The sequence below is a fragment of the Mus pahari genome, chromosome 17, assembly GCF_900095145.1.
Source record: "Mus pahari chromosome 17, PAHARI_EIJ_v1.1, whole genome shotgun sequence".
NCBI lineage: Eukaryota > Metazoa > Chordata > Mammalia > Rodentia > Muridae > Mus > Mus pahari.
In genome coordinates this window covers 49,974,544-49,986,304 of record NC_034606.1, presented here as the reverse complement: position 1 = coordinate 49,986,304, position 11,761 = coordinate 49,974,544, and the positions used below count along the sequence as shown (strand labels likewise).

Sequence of the window (11,761 nt, the reverse complement as noted above, 5' to 3'; positions counted from 1 at the left end):
CTGAAAGGAGCCTGTGGTTCAGGGGCTTAGCCACATGTCTGCTGAAAAGGAAACTCAGATTGTGCTAACCAAAACTAGTGGGTTTCTCCCTTCTCCCTGGAAAAAAAAAAAAAAAAAAAAAAAAAAAAGATTTCATATTATATTTATCATGCAGAAATAGTATTTTAAATAAAAGGTCTGAAGTAATCAAGTGGGAATCAACCTGGCATCCTCTCAGGGCCTTCCTGCCTGCAGCTCAGATGCGTCTGCTGGCCCTTTAAGTCGGGTTCTCCTTGGGATTGCCGCAGCCTGAGGGGAGGGCTAGGGATGTCTGCGGTGAAGATTTCCCCAGCAAAGCCTTTCTCCTTGCAGCCTGGCCGGCCAGCCAGGAACAGTCCTCACAGCTCCTAGATTTTCCTCTTCCCCAGGAGCCACTGATTAATCTGCTGGCTGAAGTCTGCTCGGCAGTGGGGGCTTGGCTCTCAGGCTGCCGCTGGGTGGAGTCCTACTCCGGGGAGGCATCCCCAGCCTCTGAGATGCCCGTGGGTGGGGGCGGGAGGCAGTAAGGGAGAAGGGGCAGTGCATCCCAGCCTTGTCAGATCTCTGGCCAGAAATGCAGGTGGGGAGGACCAGGCTTGGCCCAGGTCAGAGCCAACGCCACCAGGGCCCCTTCTCACTCCTCTGGCCCCCTCCTGCAGGTTGCTTCAAGGATGACCGCATCGTCTTCTGGACTTGGATGTTCTCTACCTACTTCATGGAGAAACTGGCTCCGAGGCAGGATGACATGCTCTTCTATGTGCGCAGGAAGCGAGCCTACCCAGGCAACGAGGGCTCCTCTGTGGATGGGAGGAAGGTGGGTAACCCCTCCCTCCCCCTCCCCCACAATCCCGAACCACAACCGTGCCCTGAACCTCCTGCAGCATTCAGGCTGAGCAGCCAGCGTGTTTTTGTTTTTGCTGTGACCCCAGAAGGCAGTGATTGTAGCTTTGAGGAATCTGAGGCTCCGGTTCCGATGATGTGGCCAGCCTCCTACAGTGAGTGAGTGAATGGAGGGTTAGGGCTTTGAGCCCCAAGTCGAGGGCCACTCCCCAGAGTGGGCAGGGCAGTGGCTGGATGCTGGGGATGATGTTGCCCTTCTCTGGCTCTTACTATAATCTAGGGGAATCACTCAGGGCTCTGCTTGATCTCCTGAACTCCCAGCAACTGGGCAGCTAGACAGATGAGGAAACAGGACGCTTCGTGTGGTCGTGTGTGGCGCTCTCAAGACAGATTTTTGCATGTGTTCTTCTCTGAGTGGTTTATAGAATGTTTAAGTGCCCCACATATTAAACATGGGGATGCTTCGTTTACCTTCAAGGACCAAGAGTGGTCAGCTGTGAGACCTGTCTAGGACTTACAGCCCGTTTCTATGTTCCCCAGAGCCTTGAGATTCAGGTTCCAAGGCTTCTTAGTTATGGCTCACACACGCGTGAGTGCCGGGAGCCCTTTCCTGCCATGCAGCTGCACATCCACAGAATACATTGGTTGTGAGTGGACACACCTGGGTGGGTGCTGGCTGCAAAGGGGGCCTTTGGTGCTTCCCTTGCCAGGCTCGAGTGGGAGGGGCCAGCAGGAGCCCAGGGACCACTGGCCAGAGAGAAGAGCCAGAGGAGTGTAGGACCCGGAGAAGTGGGTGATGCTGTACAAGAGTGCCCCAGGAGTACAGGCCCAGGAGTGACAGACAGGTGGGTAGAGCAGGAGATGCTCTGTGGAAGAGCTAAAGCTGAGACCCGATTGGTAGGTTCACCTGGCAGTCCTTGCTAGTGGCACCAATGAGAGGTGGGAACCTTCTCAAGAGGGAAGCTAGCCCTGGGCTCCCCAGTCCTACCCCTAACACCCTTCCTGACTGATATGCAGTTCCAGTCCAGCTCCTCTCCTTGATCAGTATTCCAACTGTGGTCCAGACCCAGGCATCTCTGGGACTTGGAACAGATGGTCTGTAAGGGCTGAGCCCCCGTTAGACACATGAAGGCTGGGATGTTTGGGTGTGATGTGAGCAGAGGTGCTGTTGGCAGGGAGGGATGGGTGCCAGGGAGCCTCTGTGTGCCGGTGGAGCTGCACCAATACACCCTGGGTGTGGGCACTGCCTTCACCCAATGTTTACCTCCGGGTGAAGGCCCTGTAGCAGCAAGACTGTGGACCTCACCTCCTGTTGGTCTCAAGACAGGCACACGTGAGGCACTGTCTTTAGGGTGGATCCTTCGTGGCAAATCTGGGAGAGATGAGGATGTAGGGGACAGGCCTGTGTGTACTGTGTGGCCGGCTGGAGAGGAAAGTGAGACACGTAGAGGATAGCGTTTGGGTGGAAGAGAAAGAAGTGCAGCAGTTGCACTCTTTGGGGGATGCAGCCCTGAACCTGAGATGGAGGAGTACAGCGGGAGGACCCTGGGGCTGCGCTGAACATGTACTGGGTGTTGAGGTCAGCAGAGCCAGCCTGAACCTAACAGGAACATTGAGTAACAGCAACATGGAAATGGCTCTTTCCTCAGCACTGATACGGAAATGACTCAGGCTGGTCACTGTCTTTGGGAAGCCCTTACTGGGTAGACAGACAGCATCATATAGTGGGGACCACAAAAGAGGTGACATCTGTGTACAGGGTTGTAGGACAGCTGTGCTGAAGACACACCCTGGAGGAGGTATAGGACTTGCATGGTGGGGGAGGGAAGCCTGGCTCATTTGTCCCAGGATGTGCTATAACCTGAGTGGGTGACAGTTTGTGACAGTGCCAGCAAGGCACCGTGACCTTGGAGTGATATATGCAGGGAGAAAGAAAAGTCATGGAGCGTCAATGGAGTGAGACCAAGACCAGTCTTCCTGCTCAGATGGCTTTGCACAGGCATTGGGAAGTGGGGAACCCCTCCTCTCCACACCCCACACACCATCCTACTTATGCTTGGTTGGCCTCCTGCACTTCTGAATGGATTCCAGGGGGGACTGGATGGTGTCTGGTACAGGGCTTGGAGGGCCAGGCCTAGGATCAGGCGAGGCTCACATCCACCCATACAGCACATATTTTTCAGCCTGGCAGTCTGTAGTGTGGCCTGAATGGGGCAGAGTGGAGGTGTAGCCAAGAACCCCAACCCACCAAGAATCAAGATCCCAGGGCTGTTGAGATGTGGACTCTAGTGTCTGTGCACTAAGAGTATTTTGCAGTACTGACCGACTGCCTCCTACCCTTTCCCATCCTGCTAGTACTGGTTGTCATGGCAACCAACCAGGCTCCCTGCCTAGCAGAGGAGGGTGGGTAGGCAGAGCCAGAACTACAGTGTGGGTGAGCACGGAGTGCTGAAATTCCCATACTCTGCTCCAGGATCACCTCGGGGATCCAGACCTGGTTTCACCAGTGTGCCCTGGATTCTCTGCCCCGTCTCCTCATGCCACCCCTGGACAAAAACACTCCCTGTTCTCAGCAGCCCGTTTTGTCTTTGGCAGTGTGGGCACTGGCATCTGTTTGTGTCCTTGTCTGTGCTGGTGGCCTCCTGTTGACACTCTCAGCAGTCCTAGTACAGATTGCACTAAACTCACTTGGAAAGCCAGAGCTCAGAAGCTGTGAGAGTCCTTCTGTGGTCCCACATCATCGAGTCTCGTGTTTTCTCCTTTGGTAGCTTTCTTTTGTGTATGAGTCAGAATCTCACTACACAGCTCTGGCTGTCCTGGAACTCCAAGTAGACCAGGCTGGTCTGAAACTCAGAGATCTGCCTGCCTCTGTCTCCTGAGTCCTAGGCTTAAAGGTGTGGGCCAGCACACTCAGCTGATAGCTTTTCTTGATTGTGATGTTCATGCCAAGGTGCCCAGGACCTGTTGTGAGTCACTACTGGAGTGGGTGTGGCATCTGCGGCACCCAGGTTGATGTGACTTCTGCCACACAGGTGGGTCATCCCTGTCTGAGCCAACATGCAGAGCTGCAGTATATCTTCTGACTGCTTCTCAGTCATTTATTTGGGATGGTGCGTGTTGATATAGGTGGCCGTGATTTGTCAGTCTGGTTGTTGTGTGCTGTTTCTGCGTGTACACGCCACCTACCTGCATGCCTCTGTGTGGGTGTCTGAGCCCTTCCCTGTATATTCTAGTGACACTATGCCACTATCCCACTGACCTACTACCACAGGAGTGCAGTTATGCCACAGGTATTCCCCACCCTGCACTGAGCCAGGAACAGATGCGCACCTGCCTGTGTGGGTTTTCCTGTGGGAGTAAACAAGATGAGTGTTAAGCACGGAGCAACCAATCAGAGAGGTGGAGTGGGGCCAAGCAGGCAGTGTGGTGGCTTCCCAACTGAGTTTGGGTGATTCCCACAGAAACGCAGACAGTGGAGGATAGGAGTACCACCCCGGTGGTGTATCCTACTGTACAGAGGCACCTACCTCTGTGTGGATCCCAGCCCAACCTCAGGTACACAGACACACACGCGCTCGCGTGCGCACACACACACACACACACACACACACACACACACACACACAGAGGTCTGTGCCCCTGCAGGAGGTGACTGTTGCCTCTTAGAGTTGAACCTGCTGGGCTTAGTTAGGACCCTGGGCTTAAGACCCACGGGACAGGCTGCTTCTGATTCCTTAATGCCCGTCTGGCCTGATGTAAGGGTAGATAGGCTCTGGTCTCTCTCTGATGAGTGTGTGGTATGTGGTTTGTAGCTTGTCTGATCCTCATCAGTTACAGAGGCATTAGCGGTGTCTTCCTTGCAGATAAAAGGTTAATCATTTGTAAAACATGTCGACTAGTCTCTGCTGCCCACTGTGAGCCCATTAGATGTTACTGTCATTGGGAACTTGGGAAATATGGTCTTATCACAACTTTGAGAGGAAAACACTTTTTCTATTGCACAGGTCAGACAACTAGGGTTCCAAGGAAAAGAGAGATGGTGCTAGGGATGGGGAGGAGGAGGGTCTTTGTGTGTTACCACCAGCCTGGTGCAGTGATTAGGGAGCACGAGGTCCCTAGAGTCTCACTTGTGTCCTGTGCCACAGGCTGAGGCTGAGCCTGAGGTGGAGGTGGAAGTGTACCGGAGAGACTCTAAGAAGCTTCCGGGCCTGGGCGACCCTGATATTGACTGGGAGGAGAGCGTCTGCCTGAACCTCATCCTGCAGAAGGTAGGGGTGGTGACGAGGGATGCTCATGGGACTGGGATACAGCAGTCCCACTCTGCCCCCCACTGACTGCATTTCCTTCCAGCTGGACTACATGGTGACCTGTGCTGTGTGCACGCGTGCCGACGGGGGTGACATCCACATCCATAGGAAGAAGTCCCAGGTGAGCCCTGCCCTCCTGCCAGCTTCCCGGCTCCTGGAGAGCACATCCCTGGCTGGGGACTGATTGAGTATCGAGAGCCCCTGGCCCGTTTCTGTGGTGGCTCTAGGCCTCCACCCAGGCCAGCTTCTCAGCCCTTCCGTCTGCTTTCTTTTAGCAAGTGTTTGCCTCCCCCAGCAAACACCCCATGGACAGCAAAGGAGAAGAGTCCAAGATGAGCTACCCCAACATCTTCTTCATGATTGACAGCTTTGAGGAGGTAAGTGCTCACCATAGGCCATTGTCCCCTTCCTCCCCTCTTGGGAGTGCCAGGAACACCTGCCTGTGTGGGTTCTCCTGTGGGAGTAAACAAGATGAGTGTTAAGCATGGAATAACCAATCAGAAAAGTGGAGTGTGGCTAAGCAGGCAGTGATGGCTCCTGACTGAGGACCTGCAAAGCCTCCGGGGAGACATGGGCAACAGGGTCAGGGGTGTGTCTGGGTGATAGCCAATGGGGCTTCCCGCCGCAGGGGTTGACATAGACAAGTGTGTGCTTGCTCTAAGCCTAGGTGTGCTCATCTGTATGGTGAGTCATGACCTCGTGACCTACTCAGGTATCAAGGTTGATGACCTGAGGACTGATGAGTGGGAGTGTGCTGCCTGACCGGGAGCCATTTGCTGCTCTGGGAATGGTTGCTTCCACCCTGCCCAGGGGGTAAGAGAAGAAGGACCGTCAGCTTTATGGCCAAGTCTTAGTTTCAAGATTGGGAAAATGGGCCCCACACACATTCATTCATGGACACCAGGAGGGGACATGGGTGGTGACGTGCTCTTTCTGCTCCTCTTCTCAGCCAAGGCTGGTGTGCACGTGTGTGTGCGTGTGCGCGTGCGCGTGTGAGTGTGTGTGTCTGTGTGTGTGCTTGTGCGTGTGTGTGCTTGTGCGTGTGTGTGTGCACACGCGTGCGTGTGCGTGCGTGCGCGTGTGTGTGTGTGTGTGTGTGTGTGTGAGCGCGCGTGTGCGTGCGTGTGTGTTGCGTGCGTGTTGGAGATCCTAGTGCTTGCCCAGAGGCAGCCATGGTTCTTGGAAGTACCATGAAGGTGGGCATGGCTTTCATGCCCCACAGGCATGGTATCTGGAAATACCTGAGGCTCAGAAGTGAGGTGGCCCCCTGGGCTCACACTGCACATGTGTTTGCTCTGAGTCTCTCACCTTGAAGCTCAGACCTGGATGTCAGATAGGGAACAGCAGCTCGGAAACATGGCAGGGTGGGGTCACACTGCCTCAGTCCAGTTGGCATTATCCCAGGAAGGCAGTCAGTCACATTAGTTTTGGACAGCCAAGTTCAGAGCAAGGTGGGCTTGACCGGACTATGACGAAGGAGCTCCCCAAGTGTCCCCATAGTCCTTGTAGCTTGAGTGACATTAGGAAGTCAGATGACGGTCTAGCCAGTGGCTCAGTGTGGGGCGGGGTGTCTTCCTCCAGTCCCAGTCCCCTGCTGCTGCACAGCGCTGCCCCACCCTGGGGCTGTTTCTACCTGTGGCAAGGGTTGAAGGTGAGGTGGTGGACGGTGGGTGACTGTGGGCCAGTGCCTGGCCTCCTTTCTGTGTCCTCATCTATATGTGGGGACCCCTTTCTCTGTGTCTTTCCTTTGCTTCCTCTCTGTCTCGCGACTTTCAACCCTATCCGCCTCAGGCTGACCTCAACATCTCTGCTCCCGCCTCAGCCTCTCCAGTGCCAGGGTGACAGGTTGCCGGACTCTCTGTGACGAGCACCCTCCTCCTAGGCCAGGTCAGGGTGTAGTTTGGGTGGCAGCACTGATGTTTGACTTTGCCATCTCTGTCTCTTCGTCCCTGCCCTCAGGTGTTCAGTGACATGACAGTGGGGGAAGGAGAGATGGTCTGCGTTGAGCTGGTGGCCAGTGACAAAACCAACACGTTCCAGGGTGTCATCTTTCAGGGCTCCATCCGATATGAGGCGCTCAAGAAGGTGTACGACAACCGCGTGAGTGTGGGGGGGGGCACCGAGGGGTGTGCGTCCTCCCCCAGGGCTACACTGATGAGAGAGACCACCCCACATTAGGGCACCTGCTGCTCCTGCAGCCGCTCCTGGGGGCACACAGTCTCCCTTACATTCTCGTCCATCCCAGTCTACCTGTGTTCATCTGATGTGCAGATGGGGTCTCCTCCTTCTTCTTGTGTCCCTGTGAGGGGCCAGCCAGTGGCACATTGGCTCTTCTTTACCACTTGCCCCTAGCTGTCTGTGGCCTAGAACTGGAGACAATCCCAAAACTAATCTTTGATTGATCAGCTGCAGAAGGAGTCTTGATGCTCGGGCCACGCTCCTCCAGCTGGTGCTGTCTGGTCTGAGGTGGCACAGCAGCCTGTTGCTAAGGGCCTGTAGTTGGGCGTTCAGGGCAGCGAGGCAGCCTTGGCCAGGGATCTGGGACATATGGCATACTGGACTGCTTGTTGGGCTCACTGGGTTCCCTGGGGCTTAGATTAAGATGGCCTCAGAGATGGTAATACTGTGTCTTAAGAGAGGACCTGTGAAGTGAGTCCCACGGTCCTGATGAAGGCCATGTCCTCCCTGCCACAGGTGAGCGTGGCTGCTCGCATGGCCCAGAAGATGTCATTTGGCTTCTACAAGTACAACAACATGGAGTTTGTGCGCATGAAGGGGCCTCAGGGCAAGGGCCATGCAGAGATGGCAGTGAGCCGAGTGTCCACCGGTGACACATCCCCCTGTGGGACCGAAGATTCAAGCCCAGCTTCGCCCATGCATGAGCGGGTAAGGACTGCACGGCTGGGGGAGGGGCCTCCTCTCCCTTGGGTTCACTTCCTGTGGCTCCCTCACCCCACACATCCCGGGTGAGGGGGCTCTCACTGGCTGACCTCCACTGCTGATGTCGAGGCTGAGGCTCAGAGAGGGGGTGCCCTGATTGAGGTTGCCCAGCAGGTTCATACCCAATGATGGCTGACTCCCAGAGCCGCTGCTTCCTCAGCCTGAGTCTTGGGGCCTGTGAGCAGAAGCAGTTGACTAGGAGCTGGGCCTGGTGCCTACCAGCCTGGACCTGTGGGCAGCTGTGCCAGCCTCATAAGCCAGATAGGGGCGAGGAAGAGTTGACCCTCATGTTGTCACATGAGGTCACACAAGCATGCACATGATTGGCTTTGGACCTGCATGCAGTTCTGAGGGCTCAGCATAGGGCCTCAAGCTTTGATTTCTCTGAGCTCTCTCATTGCCTAGTGCGGTGGTGAGGTCAGTGGCCATGTAGAGACCCCAGGCTCAGGCGTGAGAAGGGCTCTGCCCATGAGGTCAGTGTTCAGATGTTACTCAGAGTGGTCTGTGAATCAATCAGCCCTTGTCGCAGAGACTGGCCAGCCGCGTTCTGGGCTCTGCTGCCCGGGTGTCCCCCTTGGATAAGTCTCTTTCCCTCTAAGCTTCTGTTTCTTGTTGAGAAGTGAAGCATGAACCTGCTTCCCAGTGTGGGGGCTCCAGGTGCACCACTCACCACTTAAGGCCTCGCATGGGGTGTGGCCCTGTGAGGTGTCCCAAGTGGCAGCCACAGCGGTTCCTTCTGCATCTGCAGCTCAGAGCAGACAGTGCCTGACTGGCTGCTGCTATGGCTTGTGTTAGCTCCTGAGCGCCTCCTTTTCTTTCTTCTGGAATCACCTACAGTTAGTGTGTCTTATAAGCCAAACAAAACCAAGAAATGCCAGGGTTTTGTAAAGTGTTGGGCACTTCAGGAAGGGGCCCTCTTGCTTTTGAAATGGAGGGTAGCTTGGACTCTGAGCTCCAGGTGACAGCCAGGTCGTGCCCAGTTCTGTGTGGCACTTGAACACCGAAGTGTGTGTGTGCAGATATGGCCCAGGCTGACACTACTGGGCACTGTCTGCTGAGTGCCCACTGATGAGTCCCTAGACTTACCCACACCTCGATTTTCCTCATCCGCCAAGTGGGAATGGCTGAGAGGGATGAGATGGCCCTAGCCATACCCTCAATGGCAGGGAGTTTGTGGAGCCCTGGAGTCGTGAGGTCACACAGGACCCAAGCCCATGGCCCGTGTATGCACTGTTGCTTGTCTTCTTGTCCTCAGGGGTCACTTGTAACCAGTGTACAGGAAATGCAGACTGTGTGTATTGTGGTTTCTGGTATTTGTTTTTTATCTTTTGAAAACTTCCCTGGCTTGAGGGAGGAACGCCTGGAGCCCATCAGCCGCCGGGACTTTGGTGGATGTCGGAGCTATGACGGGGAGGCCGTGGGGCCCCGAAGTCTTGGTCTCAGCTCATCTTGCTGCTCCGATTCTTGTTTGCATGGGGAGGAGGGAGGGGATGGGCCAAGTTCCCTGTGCCTGGAACGCCCTTCCCCCCCTTCTTCACCTGGCGAACTCCTACTCGTCCTTCAAGACCCAGCTCAAGCGGCAACCTCCTCCAGGAAGCCTACCCTGATTTCACAGGCTGTCTGTCCCTTCTTCCATTGTGCTTCCATGTCCTGTGCTTCCCTTTCTCCGTCTCAGCGACCAGCATGCATCTGTGGTTGTCACTTGAGTCTGTCACCCCCAGCAGACTGTGAGCTCCTTGAGGGCAAGGGACCTATGTCTTGTGCCTGTCTGTGCTCAGCTCAACCTCAAATGAGTGTGGAGACTGTTGGTGGCTGGGACTTGAATGTGCTTGGGAGGGAGGAAAGAGACGGGCAGAGAGCTGCTTAGCCTGGGCACTTGTGAAAGGGGCTGGGTGCAGGAGGGGAGGGGCCAGGGGTTGACCTGGGGTGACGTCCCGGTGGCTTTAGGCAGGTCAGGGTTCCTGTTTGTGTGCCCTCTGCTCAGATGTCAGATAGGCATCAGTTGCCGCTGTGCGTGGCATGGCTGTGCTTAAACCACACCAGCAGCCCGTCACCTGGCAACTGAACAGACCCTCCTTTGTGCTGAGATGTGGAAGAGGGCCCCTCTGTCAGGTTGGTAGCCTGCTCCCTCTTTAGGCAGGACCCTCCAGCACCCAGTGTCCTCTCAGCCAGGACAGCTGACCCTCAGGCCAGGGTCAGCAACTCTAACCAGCCCCTGCTTGGGCTGGCTCCGTAGGCAGGATCCAGGTGGCACTGGGGTCTCATGGCAGAGTCTGTTCCTGCTACTTTTGTGACTTGGGCTCCTTGTTCCCAGGTGACCTCCTTTAGCACCCCGCCCACCCCAGAGCGAAACAACCGGCCTGCCTTCTTCTCCCCGTCCCTTAAGAGGAAGGTGCCACGGAACCGCATCGCCGAGATGAAGAAATCACACTCAGCCAACGACAGTGAGGAGTTCTTCCGAGAGGATGACAGTGGAGGTGCTGGCCTTCCCCTTTGTGCTCCTGTAGAGAGATGGCCTCTGCTCTGGCTCACATTCACTCGTCCGTCCGTGTGGTCACTGGTCCTGGCAGTCACTCTTTTACCCAGTGACACTTAGCCACACACAGCAGGTGTTGAGTGCTGGCCCCAGGGCTGGGGTGAAGCTATGTGTAGATGAGGCAGGGGCCTGCCTCAGAGAGTCCTGTTCTCAGGCTGTCTACGCACCTCATGTTTAGGGGCTCTGTTCTTCTTCTTCTGCTTCTTGGGCCAGCTTTGCTCATTCTAGAACCTTCTGTCCTGGGTAAAGCTCACAGCTTCTCTGTTGCCTGTCTCCTGATCCCCCATGAATCACCAGGCTCACAGATCCTTTCGTGTATCCTCACCCCTGCTTCCACCCACTCAGCTCCCTTCCCAGTAGTTGGCATCAGTGTCAGGGAGTTGTGCAGCCATGGGACAGGACTCCTCAGTCTGTGACCAGGGAAGCTGGGGTTGGCGGGCAAGCTGGCCACTCGATCAGTCCTGTGGCAAGTGGGGTTTGGGGATCAGGGGTGGCCCTCAGAACTGAGTTGGGAGTTTCTTGGGGGGATGGCCAGCGTCCCTCACCGTCCTCAGCACAAGCTTGTACATGTGCATGCCTAGTGGGCAGAAGAGGGAAGGCTTCCCTGGGTGAACCCTGAGTGCTTTCCGGCCAGGCCCAGGTAGCAGTGGGCCCTGGCAGACAGGAGGTGGCAAGGGCGTGGGAGCAGGGCTCTGGAGGGCATGGGCATTGGTGAGGAACATCTGTGAGCATAGCATCAGTCTAGAGGAGTTAGGATGTCTTGTTGCCACCTCCCCCAGGCTCCCTGGCCCACACTGGGATACTGACCCTCTCCCCTTGTCTCCTCTCCAGCCGACCTACACAATGCCACCAACCTGCGGTCTCGGTCCCTGTCTGGCACAGGACGGTCCCTGGTCGGGTCCTGGCTGAAGCTAAACCGAGCTGATGGGAACTTCCTTCTCTATGCACACCTGACCTATGTCACTTTGCCGCTGCATCGGATCTTAACAGGTACACGGGGCGGAGCCCTGCAGAGCCTCCCGCTGATGTTTCAGCAGGACATAGTTTCCATAGCCAGTGGCTCCCTGCCATGTGGATCCCTGTGGTTCCCACTGGCCTCTGAGTGGTCGCAGCTGGGTGT

General features: G+C 55.9%; 1 protein-coding gene across 1 annotated transcript in view; it reads left to right on the top strand.

The window, feature by feature from the left end:
• Kiaa0930 (KIAA0930 ortholog) overlaps nt 1-11,761 on the top strand; it is a 42,148-nt gene that overhangs the window by 24,969 nt on the left and 5,418 nt on the right. Inside the window, exons 2-9 of the mRNA XM_021216845.2 lie at nt 678-832; nt 5,004-5,126; nt 5,209-5,286; nt 5,441-5,542; nt 7,125-7,265; nt 7,860-8,051; nt 10,420-10,582; nt 11,473-11,631. Coding sequence (XP_021072504.1) covers nt 678-832; nt 5,004-5,126; nt 5,209-5,286; nt 5,441-5,542; nt 7,125-7,265; nt 7,860-8,051; nt 10,420-10,582; nt 11,473-11,631 — 1,113 coding nt within the window. The remainder of the gene's footprint in view (nt 1-677; nt 833-5,003; nt 5,127-5,208; nt 5,287-5,440; nt 5,543-7,124; nt 7,266-7,859; nt 8,052-10,419; nt 10,583-11,472; nt 11,632-11,761) is intronic.